The following is a 23,497-nucleotide window of genomic DNA, read 5'->3' as shown; positions in this document are numbered from 1 at the left end:
TCCTTTTGACAACATTGAGAAGACACACTAAAATTCAATTGAAATTTGCACTCCTCCACAGGCTTGCTAGCAGCTCAGAGGGCGCTAGTGCTCACAAGGTGCTAATTATTGCACCTGCCAAATACTGTGCGGCAGCATGGGGCACCAGTCATCAGTGTGTCACACTGGTCTCAACGATCAGCTTTGCTCTTCAGATCATCACCGGTGTGACCCTGACAGCTTCAGCCTCCAACTTCCCAGTCCTGGCTGGCATTGCTCTTCCAACAATTAGGCGTGAAGGCAGGGCCCTGGCCACATTGACTGTCAAGACAGCTTACTTCACAATTTTGTCTCAAAACCACATAAGAAAGCCAGCTAAAGTCAAGATGCCTCTTTTCTGAAATAGTTTGCCTCTTAGGCAATACATCAGACACAACCTTTCTAAGGAACAGGAGCAACAGATGATGTAGGACTATATTTTTGGATCGATGCTTTTCTTGTCAGATAGTCAACTCAGATCTACATCCTCTAGTCTCTCCTGATCAGCTCCTCCATGGCCCTCAGAACAACTGTATGATCCTTCTTTGTTACAATAGGATAGCTTGTGGTCATGGGCAGTTTAACCTACATCTTTACTACTGGGGTTTCTTCACCTCGTTGTCCTGCCCCTGCGGCGCTCAAAAGCACAGTGTGGTATCATGTTACCATCTTGATGGTGAATAGATGCACTTGACTTTTCCAGATGCTGCTGCAATAGTTGTTACATCACTTACCAAACATCTAATTTGTTTGTATTTGTGCCATGAGAAGCTATAATGTCAGAACAAGAACTGGCCTAAATAGATTGCTCACATGACTGCACCAGGCTTGAAGATTGATTGAAAGTAAGTACTTCTGGGGGATGCTGCTAGTTAAATTTCTCACCCTCTCCAGGAGAATGGGAAGTGGTCATGATTAGCAGGAAGATTGTATTGCTGCGCACGCTACTGAAATCCTCACAAACAACTTCAGTGAAATCTTTAATTTTTCATTACTTTGGTATCCTTTTGATATTGAAATTGGGATGTGAGAGGAGGGAATAGGATGGTATTTAGGGGAAATCAGGAGAGTAACTCCTCGGCTGTTCTTGGGCTTGCATGCAGCCAGCTTGACAAGTGACAGAGCTAGTGTGCTCTGAGTTGTTACACCTGTCTCTGAAGGCCAGTCAGGAGCATTCAGAGATATTGGGAGACCCATCACTGGTGTAGTTGCTGCATTAGCACTTAAGTAATGGAATATGACGTAATGATACCTAACATATTGGTTAGGTTTTCAATCCAAATGATGGTGTAAATGGTATGTACCATTGATACAGTTGCTGTGAATGCATAGGATACATGCATGGCAGAGGGTCTAAAGACTAGTTATATCGAATTACTCTTGTGTACATCATGAGGTTACTTCATCCTGAAGACTAACTCCCATGGATTATGTCCCCCCTGGAAAAGGAGGGGCAGGACAAAGATATGGGGCTGTTACACATGGGAGGTGGGGGCTCATGTTATAAGAACTCTTCTTTGCTAGAGATGATGTGCATCTCTGCTGCACTGATTATTTCTAGGGGCTCTGTGAAGCCTGATGATTCTGTTTACTGCATGGCAGACCAACATCTGTATCCTGCTATAGCCTGCATGGTTTGGAAGGCTGTTTGATCTTTAGAATGTTTTAAAGCAGTGGTTCTCAACCAGGGGTACTCATATTCTTGGGGGTATGCAGAGGTCTTCCAGGGGATATATAAGTTCATCTAGATATTTGCGTTTTTGTATAACAGACTAGATAAAAAGCATTAGTGAAGTCAGTACAAACTAAAATTTCATAGACAATGACTTGTTTATACTGCTCTGTACACTGAAATGTAAGTACAGTATTTATATTCCAGTTGATTAATTTTATAATTATATGGTAAAAATGAGAAAGTAAGCAATTTTTCAATAATAGTGTGCTGGGTCACTTGTATTTTTGTGTCTGATTTTGTAAGCAAGTAGTTTTTAAGTGAGGTGAAATTTGGGGATACGCAAAACAAATAGGACTCCTGAAAGGGGTACAGTTGTCTGGAGAGGTTGAGAGTCACTGTTTTAAAGGTAGAATGTTTAGCTGAAATTGTCAGTTATGTTTGCTTTCTTTGGTTGCTTTCATGGTTTTTGTGCTTATAGACCTATGAAGCAGCTGCAAAGGTAGAGAGGCAAGCATACAAAGAAGAGCTGGCCATATACAAAGCACAGTTAAGTCCAGCCCAGATAATAGCTTTGAAAGAAGAAAGGAGACAAAAACGGGCAAAAAGAAAAGCAATGAGGAAAAAGAGGGTAAGTACTCAAAATGTGATTTCATTGTCACTTTTAAGGTAACTTAAATGTATTAATCTGGTTGTTTCAAATGGTTATTAGACATGGACCATGATTACAATGCAAGGCTAGAAATAATGTTTTAAAGGAATGATGCCAGGTTAAAAATTGTACTTAAATCATTACTGATGTTTCCCATAATAGTTGGGTTTATTAATTGATTACTCTATTTAATTTGCTTCTCACTATGCTATACTTTTTTCCATTTCACTTAACTGAGACCATGAAAATAGACCAGCTAGTTTCACCTTCTGGTGCATGAGAATCAGCACAGTCCTGCAATATTTGGTTGCAGATGCTGCGAAGCCACGTATTAATCCTGATTTGCCACCGCCTGGAACAGTCCCCTCTGTCAAGGGTGAAGATGGCAGATAATTCCAGCAAAAAGAACAAGTAACAGTGACTAGGTAGCAAGTGCTCTGCTCCAGTTATTTCTCACATGGACGGTGTCCTGGAGGAGGCTTGTCAGGAGGGAGCAGCAACACCGGAGGTGTCCTGGAAATAGCTTTCCATGAGCATTCAGTCCACCAGCCCCCGAATTTGGCAGCTCCAGGATGTCATCCGGTTGATTAAGCCTCCTCAAAACCATTGTAGCCACCAACACCTGTACTAGATAGGGGTAGTAAGCTTGGCACTTCACGTGTCCTTTGTATCAGAGTAAGAACTCCAGAATTAAGAAATGTAAATATTCTCCTTCCGCTCCTTCTGTGATGGGTTCACCCTGGGGTGCCACCTGGAACTTGAGTACCACTGAGCCCCCAAACCCACCAGTCTGGGCTCCCTCTCTCACTGCACTGCTGTGACAAGCTGCATAGCCCTACAGCCTACACTTTCACCAGCATTTATACAGGTAAGGGACACACCCAGCTGCACTTACACACAGGCTCTCTAACCATCAGCTTTCAGCCTGGGACCCCAGAGCAGTACCATCCTGCCCTGGTCAATTCTGGCCAGTATATGGGTTTAATATCTGGTCCGCCTCTCCCTCAATATGAAGAGAACAGTGCATGCTTGGTTACCACAAGTAGAGATATTCCCTAAGCACTCCAGTGAAAGCTCACTGGTTTAGATTAAAATAAAAACAAGTGTTTATTAACTACAAATGGTTTATTTATTAGGTTATTAAATTTTAAGTGATTATAAGGGATAGCAAACAGATCAAAGCAGATTGCCTAGCAAATAAACAAAAAATGCACACTAAGCTTAATATACTAGATAGGTTATGAATTAGCAGATTCTCACCCTAAGAGATGATACAAGCAGGCTGCAGATTCTTAAGGGGCAAGATGCGCTTGCTTTACAGCTTGGAATCCCCAGCTGTTTCATACACAGGCTAGAAATCCCTTTAGTCTAGCACTTCTCCCAGTTCAGTCTTTGATCCTCAGGTGTTTCCAGGAGTCCTCTTGTGTGGGGAGTGAAGAACCACAGATGATGTTACTCCCTGCCATGTATAGCTGTAGCATATGGCGGGAACCCTTTGTTTCAAAACTTGGTTCCCACACCAGTTTGTGGAAAAATACTGACATCCCAAGATGGAATCCAGAATCGTGTGACCTGGTCACATGTCCTTTGTAGAGTCATAGCAGCCATTACTTACAGGCTGTTAGGAGTGTTCTTAGGAAGGCTCACCAGGTGGGAGATAAGCTTCTCTTAAGGCCTGTTTTTTTCCCTAATGGCTCATTGCCCTGAATACGCCCTTCCCAATGAGCTATCTAGACTGAAAGCATCTTGTCTAGTGGGCATCACCCAGGTGTAGCTACATTTGAAATACAGATACACAGTCAATATTCATAACTTCAGATACAAAAATGATACATGCCTACAAATAGGATAATCCTATTCAGCAAATCATAACTTTTCCAATGACACCTCACATGACTTATCTTGCATAAAATAAATCATAATTTTGCTATAATCATATAATATAATAATAATACTATGAAGAATACAGGGTGCAGTGTGTCACCTTCATCCCCCCTTGAAGAAGGGGCACTTTTGGATTTAAAACTACAGGTAATGGAAGAAACAACTCAGGAAAAGCTCTTTAAAGCAGACTGTTTTGGTCTAATGCTTTGCAATGTAGTTACCTCTCAGTATGAGTCCAGAGCCTGTCCAATGAGTGCAGGAAAATCCTGATCAGGAGTAAGGTGAAACTACCAAACAACTTCTCCCTTGTCCTAAAGAAGGAGCTGTCTATCTTCCTGTAATCAACGCTTGAAAATATCATAAAATCACAACTGGAGCTGTCCAACAAATAGAGGTTCCCAGGCAAGACCAGAAATTTTATGCTGTGTTTAGTATCAAAGGCAAATTGTTAACCTGCTGAAGAGAAATGTGGCAGTAGCCTTACTAATAAATTAACCACTCATTTTTGTTCAAGGAGTCCACTGACAGCCAAATAAAAATGACCCTCAGAAGAAACTGAGATGTTTAGTGCAGCCCTCCACGCTTCAGTTCATGTAGCTAGTCATGATCCCTTCCTCCAGTGGGCTCAAATCTATCTTATTGTCTCAATCTGGGTTAAAGTATGAGTTGGTTCACAAATGAAGACTAGTTTGGTGTTAGTGTAAACCTTAACGGTCTCTTGTCCCCAGTGCAATGCAATTTTGCGTAAGAAATTGATCTTTTTGTAAAACGCTGCTTTTTTTTTTTAGTAAGTGTAAAATGGCCAATAAAAAGCTAATGGTATAATCAGCTTTGCTAAAATGAATTGAAACAAAGATATTCAGTGGGTTCACTCATTCACAAAAAAATAACTTCTACCTTCTTACAATTTTTTAGGAATTAACAGTGCTTGGAAAGCCTAAAAGACCTCGTACTGGCTTTAACATTTTTATGTCTGAACACTTCCAAGAAGCTAAGGGAGTTTCAGTTCAGGTAAACAAGATAAAATTGGTTAATTTTAGATTTCTTCATTGTTAAAACAACTATCTTCAAAAAATTTGTTGCATTCAGAAAAGTGTTATAGCTTCTCTTATAGGTAACAATTCAAATAGTTCAGTATTTCTGGATCTTCCTTTGCTAGGCAGAAGTTGAAATTTTTAGGGCATGGTTGAACGCTTGCTGTTAATTGCTTGCTATCCAAACTGAGCCACTCAGTGGATGCATAGACTTAATACATCAGAAAGTTTTGCAGTACTGTATACACTCTGAAGACTTAGGGCTTGTCTACACTTACATTTTATAGCACTCTAACTTGCTGGCTCGTGGGTGTGAAAAATCACCCCCCTGAGCACAGGAAGTCTGAGCGCTTTAAAGCGCTAGTGTAGACAGGCTCTAAGCTAATCCCCTCGTGGAGGTGGATTACCAGGAGTGCTGGGAGAGCTGCTTCAAAGCGCTGCTGCGGGAGTATTCCCGCGACAGCGTTTTGAAGTTTCCAGTGTAGCCATGTCCTTACTCCCTCTTATTCAGTAACTGGAGAATTCCATCTTTCCCTGCCTCTTTCTTAGGTCTAAACACAAGGTTGCATCACTTTAATGAAGACCTTGTCTGCACAAGAAATCTGCACCAATTTAACTTCAGGTGTGAATTTAAACTGATTGGAGTAAGTCAGTAAAAACCCTTGTGTGGACATGATGACTTTGGTTTAAGTGTGACTTATTTTGGATTAGCTTCAGCCTATTCCAAATTGATTTAAACTATAAATAAGCCATACAGAAGGTTGCTCCAGTTTAACCAAATCAGCACCTGTCTATACAGCGGGGTAATGGGTTCTACTGGGTGTGATTTCTAAAACATGCTAATGTGTTGATTGGTCTATGTAGACCCTGCTAGTGTGCCATAAAGATTCCCTAGTACACTTTAACATAGTACTGTTTCAAACAGCACTACCTGAAAGCACACCAGCAGGGTCTACAAATGCACACCTAATTAAAATAGATTCAAATCATGATTAAAGTTGATCTGACTGGATAGAAAACTGTATTTAACCCATGCTTAATATCAAGGCCACTAATTTCCCAGCTGAGTGGAAGGAACTCTTTTTGATATCCTGCAATTACGTTCGATTATATGGAGGGAGGGGTCAGCGAGTGATGCAAGGCATTTCTCTTTGAGGTGGTCCATTCATATAATCAACCAGCTTATTCCCTAGAACTAAGATGATCAAGAATAGTAAGTGTAAACTGTATGTCTCATGAAGGTATAGGTGAGTGGCTCTCAACCTTTCCGGACTACTGTATCCTTTTCAGGAGTCTGATTTGTTTTGCCAAGTTTCACCTCACTTAAAAACTAACTAGATGGACAACAACAGAAATATATAGATGATCCCCTTGGCAGACTACCCATAAGTCTGCTCATTTATGCTTGAACGTCTTAGTTAATTGGTTTTTGTTTCACTTTTGCATTGAAGCAGACTTTTAGCGATGGGGAAGTATCCACCTCCCAAAAAGTCAGACTATCATTTATGAGTGGTGTCTTCATTCCACCTTGTTTAGTCTCCTCTTCTTGCTCTCTGCTTACCTTCCTTGTACCCTCAGTTTTCCATCTGTATTCTAACATCTACCTATCTTCCAATTCAGCAAACACCTTCATCTTTTATCCTTACTTTCCCCCATAACCAATTGTATTCCTAGTTAGCTTCCTCATATTTACCCCTTTTTTTCTGTCTTTCTTCCCATGTTTGCTCCCCCTGGCTCTAGTTCCCTTTCTGTGACGTTCTGGGTGCCCATGAGCAAGTCAATTCACCCCTCTTTCTCTATCTGTAAAAAGGTCAAAATTACTAGTCCCAGTTTACCTATTTCATGAAGACTTTGACAGTATTTGTAAAGTTCAAATAATATTTACAAACAGAGTGAAATTATTAAGGTGTCTAATTTGTAAAGTGCAGATAGCACTTCAGAGATTTTGGTCATTTTCGTGTTGATGCTTATTCATGAAATACAGTGTGTGCTGGTATTCTGTACTGGCACATACTGTTCCATCTCAAGCAGTGCACAACTTTCCATTTTAAGAGCAGGAAGAATGGTGGTTTTTACTGGAATCAAAGGTATTTAGCTGTCAACTAATTTTGCTTTAGGAGGACTTTAGTCCCTTTTAGCCTATACCCTTGAGAATCTCATGATCCAACTTTTTTACATGCGTTTAAGAGAGTTTGTATTTTGTAGGCAAAGATGAAGAATTTATTTGAAGAATGGCAAGATCTATCCAATTCTCAAAAGCAGGTATGTGTCTAGCTTTTTGTGAGGCTCCAGTCCAGCTAAGTGTTATCCAACTACAGAATGACAGTTTAGTCATTCTGACTGCGGGACTCTCTTGTAAATTCTAGTTACACCAACCTTTTATTGTAGTAAAAAATGCACTTTAACTAAAGGATTTTATTTTCATTTATTTTATAAATTCTTGAAACCAATTACACTTCAAGCTGAAATGTCTCATATTGATTCTTAACACAACAGTGACCACTTTTTAAAAAATACTGATAACGTTTCATTAAGCAGTGGAATGGGTGGGTGTTATTGGGGAGGAATATTGATTCCTGAGTATGGAAGGAAAAAACTTAATCAGTTAAATTTTTTTCAAATTAACTTCTTGCTTTCATAAATGAAATGAGATCTTTTAAAAAAACTTCAGACTAGTAATGGATTTGGCTCTTATGGGGAATGAGTCCTTTTGCTATGTTTAATAGAAATTTTAAAATAACACTGTTATGTGCATGGTAAAATCTTACTTCATGTGTCTTTTTTTGCCGTCTTTACCGGTGCACTGAGGTATGATGCTCCAGATCTGTGTGTAAGAATATTTGAAGCATTCCACATTAAAACAGTATAAAAACTAGGGCTGTTGATTAATTACAGTTAACTCACGCGATTAAAAAAAATTAATCACAATTTAAAAAATTAATCGTGATTAATCGCAGTTTTAATTGCACTGTTAATAGAATACCAGTTGACATTTATTAAATTTTTTGTTTTTCTACATTTTAACATATATTGTATTCTGTGTTGTACTTGAAATCGAAGTGTATATTTTTTATTACAGATATTTGCACTCTAAAAATGATAAAGTATTTTTCAGTTCACCTCATACAAATAGTGTAGTGCAATCTCTGTTGTGGAAGTGCTACTTACAAATTTAGATTTTTTTTTTTGTTACATATCTGCACTCAATAAAACAATGTCAAACTTCAGAGCCTACAAGTCCACTCATTCCTACTTCTTGTTCAGCCAATTGCTATGACAAACAAGTCTGTTTACATTTACAGGAGATAATGCTGCCCTCTTCTTATTTACAGTGTCACCAGAAAGTGAGAACAGGCCATTCACATGGCACTTTTGTAGCCGGCATTGCAAGGTATTTACATGCCAGATATGCCAAAATATTAATATGCCCCTTTTTGCTTCAGCCAGCATTCCAGAGGATATGCTTCCATGCTGATGATGCTCGTTTTAAAAAAAAAATGCTTTAATTAAATTTGTGACTGAACTCCTTTGGGGAGAATTGTATGTCCCCTGCTTTGTTTTACCCGCATTCTGCCATATATTTCATGTTATAGCAGTCTCAGATGATGACCCAGGACATGTTGCTCATTTTAAGAACACTTTCACTCCAGATTTCACAGAACACAAAGAAGGTACCAGTGTGAGATTTCTAAAGAGAGCTATGGCACTCAACCCAAGGTTTAGGAATCTGAAGTGCCTTCCAAAATCTGAGAGGGGCAGGATGTGGAGCATGCTTTCAGAAATCTTAAAAGAGCAACACTTCAGTACGGAAACTACAGAACCTGAACCACCAAAACAGAAAATCAGTCTTCTGCTGGTGGCATCTGACTCAAATAATGAAAATGAACATGCGTCAGTCCGTACTGTTTTGGATTGTTATTGAGCAGAGCCCATCATCAGCGTGGACACGTCCCCAAGAATGGTGGTTGAAGCATGAAGGGACATACGAATCTTTAGAGCATCTGGCACGTAAATATCTTGCAATGCCAGTTACAAAAATGCTATGCGAACGGTCTGTTCTCACTTTCAGGTGATATGGTAAACAAGAAGCGGGCAGCATTAACTCCTGCAAATGTAAACAAACTTGTTTGTCTGAGCAATTGGCTGAACAAAAAGTAGGACTGAATGGACTTTGTTTCATTTTTGAATGCAGGTTTTTTACCTAATTCTATGTTTGTAAATTCAACTTTCATGATAAAGCGATTGCATTACAGTACTTGTATTAGGTGATTTCAAAAATACTATTTCTTTTGTTTTTTTACAGTGCAAATACTTGTAATCAAAAATAAATATAAAGCGAGCACCTTACTCTTTATATTCTGTTTTGTAATTGAAATCAATATATTTGAAAACGTTGAAAACATCCAAAATATATAAATAAATAGTATTCTGTTATTGTTTAATAGTGTGATTAATTTTTTTAATCGCTTGACAGCCCTAATAAAAACCCAATTGGCCTTTCTTAATCTTGACTTTCTTTTAAACCTGGCATTCCTTGTCCTGAATTTCCTCTGTCCAAGTAATGTTTGTGTGAATGTGTAAGTGGAGCACGCAGCTATTTTATATTTCATACTCCTTTCTAGAGAGAGAATTGAGTTTGAAATTGGTTGTGCAGAAATCTGTTTGGTTTTTCTTTCCAGCTGTAATCCTTATGTACTCCAGCTTCATCAAACTTGTACTCCAATGCAAAACCTTAATGATCTCAGAAATGGTAAGGCAGAATCATTTCCCAAATGCATGGAGTGTGACAGTCAGATGTGCTGATCTGTTGGCATAACTGATATAAAGGAATATGATCTTATTGTTAAGGTTTTGTGTTAAAGTGCAAATTTGAAGTTGAGGTCATGTATTGATTTTCGGTTTTTGTTGGAAACAAAAGCCTTATGGAGTATTGGAGTACATTGTCATATCAACAGTTGAATGGAGAGAAATGCACAAGTCTTTCTACTTAACTTTTTATTTCCATTCTTCTCAAGTTCTGGTGGATGGAATTTGTCCTGTTGTAACCTTAACTGCCCCTAAACATAGTATTTCCTAGCTAATATTTACTTAACAATGGGGAAAAGGGAGTTAAAGATTTTATCTGGAGGTCTAATGTGTCTGTGCAAAAAGGTAAAACACTTCTAATGCACTCTCACAAGAAGACTTCATGCAGACAGAGTATATTATATTGTAAGCTCAAGATGGGGACTTGTCTGTCTGGGTAAAGCATCATGCCATACAAATAGTTTTTCTAACATTTAACATTGAAAAGGCAGTTTCCTCACTGAAGTATTAAGTCTGAAATCTCAACATGGTTTCACTGCTCATGAGTTTAGTAGAGCATACAGCTAATGCTTTATCTGGTTTAGCTGAAATTGCTTAAAACATTCCAGAAGAGTACATTTGCAGATTTTAAATATGCAATTGCCTGAATGTTCTACGTCAACATAAGACCCTAGGCTGGAGGGAAAATTGAAGGTGTAGGGAGCCTGAAGGTCTCAAGAAGCAGAAGAAATGACAGCTCTTAGGAAATTGAAGGTAGAGGTTACTGAGGAATTTGAAATAGACTTTCTTATGTTGTTTAAAGAGATAAATAACTTACTATGCAGCAACTTATTATTGCTTTCATTTGTGAGTGAATTTGATTCTAAGAAACGGATGCTTCAAATTCTTGTGGAGCATTGGGAAGGGGGAAATGCCATGGGATTTGGCAGAATTTCCATTTCCAGTAACAGCCAGAATTTTACCTAAGGAAATATTGAAACATTTTAAATCATTTCTCAGACATATCTACAGCTTGCTGAAGATGACAAGGTTCGGTATGAAAATGAAATGAAGTCATGGGAGGAGCAAATGGTTGATGTTGGACGTGAAGATCTGATACGTTACAAAAACAGAAGACTCAAAAAGTCAAGAGCTACAACAGAGAAGAAAACCGTAAAAAAGGTTATTTCAAAAAAGAGAGTTAAAACTATAAAGATTCAAAGAACTAAAGATTCTTCATCGCCAGAAGTTAAGGCAAAATTAAAAACAAGTTCTGAAGAATAAAGCTGGTAAATGTTTTATATTTAATTACTTGATTGCCATGACTTTATTCTGCTTGTAAGTGTTAGTGCTAGTGCTAAGTGCATTGAATTTTTGGGGAAAAAAATGATTGTTTATACAAGATATATTTAAGAAAAAATTGGGTAAGAGGGATTTGAATCTCTCTCAGAATTATCCAGAGAAATTATCTCTGCAGGTGTAACATAGTCTATATAAACATCATCAACATTAATCAAGCTGTGAATACTTCTGATACTGACTGATCGTGATGGGGAAGAGCATTCTTGAGCCCACAATAATGCAGACAAGTGTTACTTTTTGTAACTTATACAATATTTTAATGAAAACAACCAGAATCTACAATATTACCTTCTAGATGTTGTAACCAATTAGGAGGTGAAGCTTGAATTTACAACAGAGGTATGTTCTGTTCCCTCCCTAATGTTAACAGTGCATGCATTAGCTGGAAATAAATGTCTAGGTGTGTATTTTTGCTAATTTCAGTTCTTCTCACAAAAATGTAAACTTCAGAATTATGTACACATCTAGTTTTGTTACTTCCATCCATATTCATCTGTGTACCACTTCCTATGTATCACACATCTATGCATATATTTAAGTTGCATAGAATAAAAAAATCAATAAGGTTTGTACCAAACATTTTCCCTTGAGTTTTATGCCATTACTTCAAAAATCTGGAAAACACCATTTTATTATTCAGTTTTGGGGTAGTTTCCAAGGGAAGTAATATACACTTTTTAAACGTTATCCACTGTTACAAAAACAGTGGTTTCTGATAAATCTGGGTTTTGCCAAGATCTGATTGGTGTCTCTTGGAGCCTTCTCCTCCCCTTGCTGAAGTCAGCGGCAACACTCCAGGCCTTTAGAGAAGTTACCTTTTAGAAACAAAAACGCAAATTAAAAACACACAGTATTTTCTCTTTTATTTCAAGACGTAGTCTACAACTCAAAATTCTTTAATTCTTGTGGTTGTCAATCTATGGTGGTGTTGTGAGCCTATAGCGCCCACCCTGTGCTTAGGCTCCTGCCTCCAGCTGTTTAACTCCCGGTGCCCAATCACTTTCCCCCTGGACAGATTCTGCGCATCGCTCCCTTCCCTTTGGCCCCCGGCCCCAGAGCAGCGGGGAAGACGCTATCATTAGGTCTGAGGCCCGGCTTCCGCAGATGGGACCGAGCATGCTCAGTAACAGCCGCGAGACAAAAGTGCGTCAGGCAGCGGAAGCGCGGCCCCAATGTGAGATCACACGGGCCCCGTGCTGCGGCCGGCAACGCCTCGCTGAGTCTTGGGACGAGGCACAGGGCAGGGACACGTGGGCAGCGGCCCGTCCCGCTTCCTACGGGGAAGTCCCAGGGAGGGCCAGTCCCTGCGAGCGGCCAGCCCGCCGTTCCAACGCGAAACCTCCTGCGGGCGGGGCTGTAGCCGCAACAGTTAAAGGCTGCGGGATTTAGTTGCTCTGCCTGTCTCAACTGCGCGTCTTTGCGGCAGTTCCGGACCTGGCCGTAAAGCAGCGCGGGTCGCAGACGTAGCGCGCGCGCGCCAAACTCGGCCCGCGAAACGCCGAAGCTAGTCGCGCGGCGCGAACGAGGCGCCAGCGGCGGGATGGGGCTGCTGGAGCAGTGCGAGGCGGCGTTCGGCGCCGCCGACCTCTATCAAGTGCTGGGCGTCAGACGGGAGGCCGCGGGGGACGAGATCCGCCGCGGCTACCACAGGGTCTCGCTGCGGGTCCATCCGGACCGCGCGGCCCCGGACCGCAAGGAGGAGGCGACCCGGCGCTTCCAGGTGAGCTGCGGCGCAGCCGGAGCTCGGCGGGCGCAGCGCCTGTGGCGCCGCAGGGTCGCAGCGGCTTGTGAGCAGCGCCCTGAATCCCCCGCAGCAGAGGCTGCTTCTGTTGGCTGCCGAGCGGGAGGGGGAGACTGAGCCGCGAGAAGGGGAGCGGGCCGCTGCTTGGAGCGACTCGTTGCGGAGGGTGACGGTTGTTTCCTCAGCTCCTAGGCAAGGTGTACGCGGTACTGAGCGACCAGGACCAGCGGGCGCTGTACGACGAGCAGGGGATTGTAGATGAGGAGTCGGACGCACTGAGCCGGGACCGCAACTGGGAGGAATACTGGAGACTGCTCTTCAAGAAGGTAGGGGCTGTCGGAGTGAGCCAGGGGAATTCTCAGCACTGCTACTGGGGGAGTCCCAGATCTAGTGCTCCTGGGAGGGAGGATGTGTCGGGAATTGCTAGATAATGATCTCTGCAGCTGGTGCATGTTCGAAAAGTGCTGCACCCCTGGTTAAGGGGAACTTGTTTTCTTTCCAGCTATCTACCATATCTGCCCTAGTGTTGTACAGCGCTGGGCAGTTGGTAATTCTATTGCTCTACCATTCTCTCACTAGAAGGGAAAACCTATAATGGCAGCAGGCCGTAAAAGAGACCCAGTTTGGGAATATTTTAATGAAGTTCCTCTACCTCTGGGTAAGACAGACAAATGTGCAAAATGCAAACAGTGCAACAAAGAAATGCAAAGCCTGGTTGGCTGAATGAAACAACATCATGAGAAGTGTTCCTTCTCAGGAGGAGGCTGTGCTGAAGATGATGAAAGGAACATGTCTGAACATACAGGATCTTCAGGTTGGTAAACTTTTTTTATTTCATACTCCTTTCTTAAGGGCTGCCTGTCTTCCTTCTGGGCTATTCTTGAATTCTCATGTTTGAGCAAAAAAATATAGTTGTTACTCGAGGGTACTATCATTTTAGATGCAGTTGTGATAAAAAAATAAATAGTTGAAATAGGCAGATCTTCCTTTTACAATTTCACCTTTAAAGTAGTGCTTGGTGTCAGTGAATGCAATGAGTAATATTAAATGATCAGTATGGGAATAATAAATAACTGCATTGACTTATTTTGTTTAGGAGAATCCACCATCAACATACAGGATTCTGAAGACTATCCACCTTCAAGATCACCATCATTTTCTATAGTTTCAGTTATCTGCCAATGATAGTGTTTCAGTCACATCATGTATGTCACATAGCTGCAGTATATCACCTGTAGTAAAAAAAGAAAAAAAAACTCCATCGTCCAGAAACAGCCATAGATAAATTTGTGATAAAAACCAGCAGATTACAAAAAGAGCTAATTGATGAAAAAAATTGCCCGGTTTGTTTATGCAACAAACTCTCCTTTCCGTATGATTGAGAACCCACACTTCATTAACATGGTGCAGTCATTAAGACCAGGATACAGTCCACTCAACAGAGCAGATGTTGCAGGCAAATTGCTGGATAAAGTGTATGAAAGAGAAATTGAGCAGTGTGCAACAGGTCTAGAGGGTGAAATTGTTAACCTGAGTCTTGATGGGTGGAGCAATGTCCACAATGATGCTGTTGTATGTGCTTGTGTGACAACAGAAGAAGGGAATGTCTTCCTTACAGAAACAATTGATACATCAGGAAATGCACACACAGCAGAATACTTACAAGAAGTAGCAGTAAAATCTATAATAAACTGTGAAAAAAAATTCAAATGTCTAGTACGCAGCTTGGTCACAGACGATGTTGCCAATGTATCCAAGATGAGAAGAAATTAGAAGAGAGTGAAGAGATTCCGAAGCTAATAACATACAGTCGCAGTGCTCATTTGATGCACCTCCTAGCCAAAGATTTCAGTGTTCCAGAAAGAAAGGCTAATGTTTTTGAAATTGCAAAATACTTCTGTAACAACCACTTTGCAGCAGCTGCTCTGAAAAAAGTGGGAGGAACCAAGCTAACTCTCCCACAAGATGTGCGATGGAACTCAGTAGTGGACTGTTTTGAGCACTATATCAAGAACTGGCCTAATCTGATGACAGTTTGTGAACAAAATAGTGAAAAAATAGATGGCATTGTCACAGCCAAAGTTCTCAACATTGGGCTTAAGAGAAATGTTGAAGACATGCGGAGTATCCTGAAGCCTATTTCTGTAGCATTGAACAAAATGCAGGGAAATAGCTGTTTTATTGCTGATGCTGCTGAAATTTGGAAGGAACTGAGTGAGATCTTAAGAAGAGAAATATGCAATGACAGAGTTAAATTACAGGCATTAAAAAAACGAATGGGACAAGCACTATCTCCAGCTCACTTTCTTGCAAATATTCTCAATACTCGGTAACAGGGTCAAACCTTAACGGCTGAAGAAGAGGAGCTGGCTATGACATGAACATCCAGCAATCATCCCTCCATAATGCCAACTATAATAAACTTCAGAGCTAAGGGTGAACCACTCAAGAAATATATGTTTGCTGATGATGTTTTAAAGAAAGTCACACTAGTGAACTGGTGGAAGTCACTTAAGCACTTGGATTCAGAGACAGTTGAAGTGATAATCTCACTTTTAACAGCAGTGGCTTCTTCTGCTGGTGTAGAAAGAATATTTTCTTCCTTTGGACTAATTCATTCCAAATTGAGAAATCGTTTGGGACCTGAAAAAGTAGGAAAGCTTGTTTTTCTTTTCCAGATTATGAACAAACAGGAAAATGAAGGTGAAGATGACTGAGTTAGCTGCAGAAGCCAATATTTTAAGTTTCTCATGTTGACCTGGCTGACATAGTCGATTTCATTTTTTTTAATAAATATTTAACTATTTTAGTTCAAACAATTTTAACAAAAACAAACGTGATTTAAAAAAACTAAATTCAAAAATTCATATGTTTGTTTTGTTAAAATATTATATATTTGCAGTTGAAGAAAAAAATCCAGAATACAGAATGTTGTTGTTAAAACAATTTAAATGTCTGTTTGGTGGTGGTCTCCTCCTAATACAGCATGGCAAGAAAACCCTCCAAATATTAGTGACTAACCTGTTGAATTGGAGATAGTTCACCTCCCAATGACTTCATAAATATCTGCTTCAGTCACCTTTGGTAAATGAAATAACCAAACAATCATTCATTTTCTGATATAGCTGTAAAACTAATCTGAAAAGTTTTCAAAATAAATCACTTTAAAAATGTGTAGTGTATACCTTCTAAAAATGAAACCTACATCTATCTCTGAGTTGTGAAGGATATGTATTAAGGTTAACAGCCAACAAGAATGCACTTTTATGTAGAAATCCATGATTAAATCGAGCCTTCCTGACTAGTGATTTTAAATCATGATTTAAATCAAATCCACCCTGCTCTAGCTGAATTAAAACATGTCACTGATCACTTGGGTAGATGTTCATCTGCCTCAATAAAATGCTTCAGGTGTAAAACAAGAGCAAAGTGATGGTTAGGGCTCTAGAAGAGACCTAGAAGAAGATAGTGGGCAGAAAACTTTCCGTTGGCTCTACGTAGGCTCACTAGATTGCCTTCACCAAGGCTCAGTCAACAGTGGCTTACTGCAATGAGCTTACTGTGTGCTTTGCCCCAAATCTGATCAATCTAAAACTGCAGTGGTGTCAAAGGAGAGGGCAAACACACGGTCTTCTCTCGGGCATCCTTGATAATACTAGTTATTTCAATGGGCTTTTATCATGAGATGCTGGTGATGCAAAAGTCAGTTGTAGTTAAATTCCTTCTGGAGATAGCCTGGAGGCTGATGTTCTTTATCCGTTCTCTTCAACTTGAATGTGTAGCTGATTTTAAGGGGAGCAGTGGGGGCAAAAAATCTAACTGGCTTCAAGACTCAGTTTGATAAGTTTATGGAGGGGATGGTATGATGGGACAGCCTACAATGGCATGTGGCCCATTGGTGGCTGTCAGTAGCAAAAATACCCATTGGCCAGAGATGGGATGCTAGATGGGGAGGGCTCTGAGTTACTGCAGATAATTCTTTCCCAGGTATCTGTCTGGTGGGTCTTGCCCACGTGCTCAGGGTCTAACTGAAACCCATATTTGGGGTCAGGAAGGAATTTTACACCAGGTCAGATTGGCAGAGACCTTGGGGGTTATCACCTTCCTTTGCAGCATGGGACATGGGTCACTTGCAGGTTTAAACTCGTGTAAATGGTGAATTCTCTGTAACTTTGTCTTTAAACGATGATTTGAGGAATTCACTGACTCAGCCAGAAGTTATGGGTCTATTACAGGATTGGTGGGTGAGGTTCTGTGGCCTGCAATCTGCAGGAAGTCAGACTAAAATAAACTATGTATTACTTGGTAAGAATAACCAGGCTGGGCTTACAGCTCAGGCTGTCTCCCGGGATGGAAGGCGGGGGCTCCAGTTGTGAGCCCGGTAGCTGGCTGACAACTTGGGGCAGGAGGGAAGCTGTGGGCCCAGGTTGGGCTCAGTTTCACAGTAGGGAGCCTACCAGCAGTGCAATTGTCATTTTTGTCAGTTTCAGGGCTCCACATGTGAGCCCCAGCACTGCTGCTCTGAGTCCAGGCAGCCGTGAAACTGACAAGAATCGTAGCCAACAGCTGATGTAAGTAACGCAGTGTCTACGCCAGGGGTGGACAAACTACAGCCTGCGGGCCGGATGTGGCCCGGGAGCCATTTTAAGCCAGCCCGCGAGCTTCTGCTGGGGCACTGAGTCGGGGGCCACACCACGTGGCTCAGTCCCACTTCAGTGCTCCAGCCAGGACGGGGGCCACACCACGCGACTCCCAGAAGCAATGGCATGGCCCTGCTCCAAGGGTCAGGGTCCGCTCCACGCCTAGGAGCTGGAGAAGGGACATGCCACTGCTTCCGGGAGCCACTTGAGGTAAGCACCGCTCGGAGCCTGCACCCCTGAGGCTTTCCCCACGCTCCTGCCCCAGCCCTGATCCCCCTCCCACTCTCCGAACCCCTCAATTCCAGCACGGAGCACCCTCCTGCACCCCAAACCTCTCATCCTCAGCCCCACCCCAGAGCCCGCACCCACAGTCGGAACCTGCACCCCTTCCCGGACCCCAGCCCTGATCCCCCTCCAAACCCCCTCGGTCCCAGCCCAGAGCATCCTCCTATATCCCAAACTCCTCAGCCCCTCCCTCCCTCACCCCAACCTCAATTTTGTGAGCGTACAATTTCTGTTCCCTGATGTGGCCCTCAGGTCTACATGGACACTGCGTTGCCCTAACCTCGTGGAGATGCAGTTGTTATGTCGTGTAGCAGGCCACTTACTTCAGTGGAAGCAGCATTCTATTGTAGATACAGACATAATTAGGTCGATGTCAGCTGCCTTACATGGACCTAAGTCTGTAGTGTGGACCAAGCCTCAGTGCCTTAGGGTATGTCTATACTTAAAACGTTACAGCAGCAGAGCTGCAGCACTTCAGTGTCGATCACATTCCACAAGAGTAATGAGGGCCTCCTTTATGTGCCTTAAGCGTATTCCTATTGTAGAAATTTGCAGAGCTGCTACATGGACCTTTATTTGTATGTTTACAAAACATGATGCTTTACACCTAGCATCCCAATAGGATGCTCAGTTTATTAGAGCAGTATTTCAGTCCCTGTTTAATCAGAACTCCACGTCCCACTTTCTTGAGATGATAGCACTGCTTTTCAAATTGTCCCGTGAGTTTGAATGGGTAGAGTCCTTCCTAAAGAACTCCCATTACTGGCGAATAACTTTCATTTCCATTTTTAGAATAATTTTAACATCAAATTTTGGGCTGGAAAACTTGAACGTGTCTCTAAATTTCTTTTCTAATCGGACTTCGAGAATTTGCCTTCTGTGGTAAATAAATCTTGTAATTCATGATGTTTTACTTAATTTTTAAAATTTCAGATCACCATAAAAGATATTGAAGACTTTGAAAAGAAGTACAAAGGTTCAGAAGAAGAGCTGGCTGACGTTAAAGCAGCATATAAAGATTTCAAGGGAGACATAGACAAAATTATGGAATCTGTGCTGTGTGTTGATTATACAGATGAGCCAAGAATAAGGAAGATCATACAACAAGCCATTGACTCTGGAGAAGTTCCATCCTACAAAGTCTTTGTAAAAGAGTCTAAGCAAAAAATGAATGCAAGGAAAAGGAGGGTATGTTACTGCACATGCAAGAGGTCAAAGGGGAAAATTATTCAATATTTACACTTGGTAGGAAGTATTCTTTTCAAATCCATGTAAACTGTGCCTCACTTTACTTACAAATTCTCTCCCCATTGGAAAAACATAGGATGAGTTTTATAAAGACAGAACTGAGACACCATCATGAATTGCTGGACTTAAAGTTTGAATCTGAGTCTAGAAACTTTCTATTTTGTCTTTTCAACAGTAACTAAGGCTTTGTCTACACTAGCACTTTTGTTTGCAAAACTTTTGTCACTCAGAGGTGTGGAAAAAAACCAACCCCTGATTGACATAAGTTTCATCAACAAAAGCACCAGTGTGGACAGCACTGCGTTGGCAGGAGATGTTCTCCTGCTGACATAACTATTGCCAGTCATTGGGGGGTGGTTTAATTATGCCGGCAGGGGAGCTCTCTCCCACCAGCATAGAGTGGCTACACAGGCGACCTTACAGTGGCGCAGTGCAGCTGTGCCGCTGTAAGGTCTGTAGTGTAGATACAGCCTTAGTTTTTCAAATACATGTCATTTAATTGCAGTCTGTTTGCTGCTAAGGGTTTCAGTGCAATAATAGGCACTTGTATATTACTTTCTATTTACATTTCATCTGTTTGAATACCACACCCACTTTGCTAACAGCTTATCAAAGTTCAAAAATTGGAGCAGATCAGTGTCTCTTGACTGACCCAAATCTAACAGGACAATGTTAGGCCAAAAAACTGACTTCTGGAATCCTAGTATATATTTATTCTTTATACCAGACAGTTCATGCATCAATTTTATTGATACTTGAATGATAAAAGTTGTTAAAATTCAGATGTGAAGAAGCAAAAACATGGTAGGATTTCCTAATAGCAGAAACAGTCCTGGACATTTGTTTAATGCAGACAACACTTTAAGGCCAAACAACTTTGAACAAATATCTTTTTCCACTAGAGTTTTTTGCTACTTTGCTCCTCTGCTTTGTATTTAGACACAAAAGGAATTATTCAATGACTGTTGTAATAAAACTTTGGTCAAATAACCTGCTGTTTGTTTTCGTCTAAGCAGCTAGTTACTATTTCAGGCTCAAGAAGAAGCTAAAGAGGCAGAAAACACCAGGGAGGAACTCGGTCTTGGTGATGGGGAAGATGACTTGAAAGCGCTAATTCAAGTAAGATTTGAGGATCTCTGTAGAGAAGGCATTTTTATGTCTTTGACTTCAGATAGTTGTTACCTTTTGGTGCCCAAATGCCAATAGGCTAATATGCTTACAGATTATTGCATATTGGAAAAAAAGAATCTACTGGAGATTAGAATAAGTCCTAGTGTTGAATTTTATGCCTTTCATTTAGTCTTCAGAAGGCTCTGATTAACACTGAATATGATGCAAAATTTTATTTAATAAATTCACTTACAGTAAGATAACCTGGTTCACTGTAGTTATACTTATTCTGGTCCCAAATAAACCATGAAAGTTTAGATTGGGAACCTAGAAATTGCTATACTAAATAGATACTACAGTAAAGGAGCCATTGATGTGTTTGCAGTCCCTGATGGGTGTAGACAGGAATGTTCTTCATTGGCTTCGTTCTTTACTCCCTAAAAGATTTCACAGGTCATGTGGTGGTAGTCTGCCCTGAGGTCTCTATCCTGTTGGGTACCATAAGGAACTAGTCTGTCATCCCTTATTCAATGTGCATGTGAGGCCACTCACTAGTGAGATGTGTCGAAGTGTTCTCATACTGATAACACCTAGCTTTATATAGGTAGCTTGTCCATCCCAGAGCATGTTATCAAGTAGGCAAATTTGGGCTCTGAGTAAGGGCAAGAAAGCTAAGTTTGAATCCTGAGAATATTAGTGATTATGAAGTTTGAAAGATGTAACTTGTAGTTAGCAGAGATTTTATAATTTCCTCCGATTACAAATGAAGGCCAGACATCCTCACAGGTCATATCTTGAGGGATGTAGTTAAATTCTCAGCTGTTTTTAAAGGACAAAAGAGCATCTGCAACCAAGTTGGCTTTTTACTATCTGTGTCTGACCAGGAGGTTGCATTCTTTTTTTTTTTTTTTTTTTTTTTTTCTGAGGTGGACCATGCTGCTATGATCTGTGCTTCTGTTTCCTGTGGGTAGGACAGCTACAGTGCTGTCTACATGAGGTTACACCTTAAATTTATTTAAAATCTGAAGCTATGAAGAATGTAGTAACTTGATAGTTAAGTGAAGGGTCTTGCTGTGAACACATGATATCCGTACTCCTAAGAGCTTTAGTGGCTGCTTAATGTTTTCCAGGTGGAGTTTAAGGTATTGATTTTTACCTATAAAGTTCAGTGGCCTGCTTCTCAGAAGTGCTGAGCACCCACTAGTCCATTGAAGTCCAATGAGAACTGCATGCTCAGCCCCTTTGAAAAGCGAGCTGTAACTGACCTGAGATTTTTCTGTTTGAGGAATTGCGTTACTCCCCATGCCATACTGTCGCTGTTGAGGCTGGTGGAGGTGCCTGAGTTTGACTTTGAGCTCCCTCTGTATATGTGAGGGAGCTTCTGACAAAGGGTGTTGCATGAAGAACCCTTGACTTTGGAATTCACTGCATCTGTTCGCCCTGCCTTGATGTGAAATAGCCTGAATCTGCTGATCTTCCCCATATGCAGCAATGCCCATCTGAGTAGGCATTTAGCGAACACTGAGGTGGCTATAGGAGGGATGGTTTGCTTTGAAAGGGGATGTGAAGATGCTGATTTGAATTATGCTTGCTGATACGTTTGTAGGGGTGGAGGAGGAAATGTGCTGCTGTTTAGGTTATATTTTTGAATTGTACCTATTTTAGTTAATGGCAAGGGAATCTCTTATGCTGTATTTGTATAAACAAATTAGATCCCTAGATCATTTCTCCTTTCCAGAATATAGTTCTGGTCTGTTACCTCCTTCTAGGAACCCGCGCTTATTGTCAATCAGTTAATATTTTTGTTGCCCTTTTGTAGCCTTGCTTAACATTTATTTTTAGATATTAGATTAAGGTGGACCACAGATTTTTACATAATTATAGGTTTCAGAGTAGCAGCCATATTAGTCTGTATCCGCAAAAAGAACAGGAGTACTTGTGGCACCTTAGAGACTAATTACATTACTAATCATTACACGTATTGAATCTATTTCCTTAAGTTAAGTATCCTCACACCTTCTTGTCAACTGTCTAAATGGGCCATCTTGATCATCACTACAAAAGTTTTTTTTCTCCTGCTGATAATAGCTCATCTTAGCTAATTAGCCTCTCACAGTTTGTATGGTAACTTCCAACTTATCTGTATGTATATATATATCTTACTATATGTTCCATTCTATGCATCCGATGAAATGGGCTGTAGCCCACGAAAGCTTATGGTCTAATAAATTTGTTAGTCTCTAAGGTGCCACAAGTACTCCTGTTCTTTTTACATAATTGTAATACATCTTCCATATTCTCAACACCTTATTTAACTATACAGAGTATTCTAATGAAGTTGGATCTCACAATGACTTTTTGGTAAACAGATTTCTCATTCATTTTATAGAGCAGAAATAAAGATAGAAAAAAAGAAATAGATGACTTTCTGGCTCAGATGGAAGCAAAGTATGGAAACAATTCCAAAAAAGGAAGAAAGAAAACAGCACCCAAGAAGGCAAAGAAATAATTATCTATTGACTTTCTAGCCTTTGTCAATCCACAAATGAACACCTAAGTTCCAGTGAATCTCTGCAACCTTCCTGACTTCCAGTGTAGAGCACATGCGCATCAGTGCATTGTGGCTGGGAAGATATGATAGCAAGTGAGATGAAAACGAACTTTTTGGTGACACTATTTTAAATCTTCTCCTAAATTTTAGTTAGGATTAAATAGGTTATTGGATTACCATTGTGCCCCAGAAAAGGGTTGTAAATTTACTATTTGGATCTATGTCTTTCAAAATTTGAATTGTGGAAGTACATCAAAACCCATCTGGTGAGACTGCTGGTGGCAAAACAATGTAACTTAACAGGATTGTCTTTAAAATGTTAGTCTGTGTGGCATGTTACCTGAATATCTTATTTTCTAGTTCTGTTCATGCTTACCAGTTTCTTCTGTAATACCCTGTTGCTCTTCTTATGGTCTTTGCACTTCTGATAAGCAGGGCAAGAGTTTTTCAAATATTTGTGGTTTTATTAAAGATATTTTTGAAAACTAGCTTTAATAAAAATGTTTTTTTCAAAA

General features: G+C 40.6%; 2 protein-coding genes across 6 annotated transcripts in view; both read left to right on the top strand.

Moving 5' to 3' along the window:
• TFAM (transcription factor A, mitochondrial) overlaps nucleotides 1-13,471 on the top strand; it is a 27,433-nt gene extending 13,962 nt beyond the window's left edge. For 2 of the 5 annotated variants that reach the window (XM_037905342.2, XM_037905340.2), the window contains exons 4-7: nucleotides 2,172-2,321; nucleotides 5,142-5,237; nucleotides 7,466-7,522; nucleotides 11,066-11,980. In XM_037905342.2, coding sequence (XP_037761270.1) covers nucleotides 2,172-2,321; nucleotides 5,142-5,237; nucleotides 7,466-7,522; nucleotides 11,066-11,329 — 567 coding nt within the window. In that variant the 3' untranslated portion in view covers nucleotides 11,330-11,980. Of the gene's footprint in view, nucleotides 1-2,171; nucleotides 2,322-5,141; nucleotides 5,238-5,809; nucleotides 5,883-7,465; nucleotides 7,523-11,065; nucleotides 11,981-13,333 lie in introns of those variants that run through there. The other 3 variants (XR_005226264.2, XM_037905341.2, XM_043552150.1) reach the window with 3 other exon arrangements.
• DNAJC9 (DnaJ heat shock protein family (Hsp40) member C9) lies at nucleotides 12,132-23,497 on the top strand. Its single transcript, XM_007060663.4, has 5 exons — nucleotides 12,132-13,127; nucleotides 13,334-13,474; nucleotides 19,007-19,261; nucleotides 20,354-20,440; nucleotides 22,821-23,497. The coding sequence occupies exons 1-5, from the start codon at nucleotides 12,948-12,950 to the stop codon at nucleotides 22,938-22,940; spliced, it is 783 nt and encodes a 260-aa protein (XP_007060725.2). The 5' UTR covers nucleotides 12,132-12,947; the 3' UTR covers nucleotides 22,941-23,497.

This window comes from Chelonia mydas, chromosome 7 (assembly GCF_015237465.2).
Source record: "Chelonia mydas isolate rCheMyd1 chromosome 7, rCheMyd1.pri.v2, whole genome shotgun sequence".
Taxonomy (NCBI): Eukaryota; Metazoa; Chordata; order Testudines; family Cheloniidae; genus Chelonia; species Chelonia mydas.
This window is presented reverse-complemented; position numbering and strand designations above follow the sequence as displayed.

Coding starts and splice junctions, on each gene's coding strand:
- DNAJC9 (XM_007060663.4), top strand. CDS start 12,948: ATGGGGCTGCTGGAGCAGTGCGAGGCGGCGTTCGGCGCCGCCGACCTC. Junction 19,262..20,353: donor TGAATGCAAGGAAAAGGAGG/GTATGTTACTGC, acceptor TTACTATTTCAG/GCTCAAGAAGAAGCTAAAGA. Junction 20,441..22,820: donor ACTTGAAAGCGCTAATTCAA/GTAAGATTTGAG, acceptor TTCATTTTATAG/AGCAGAAATAAAGATAGAAA.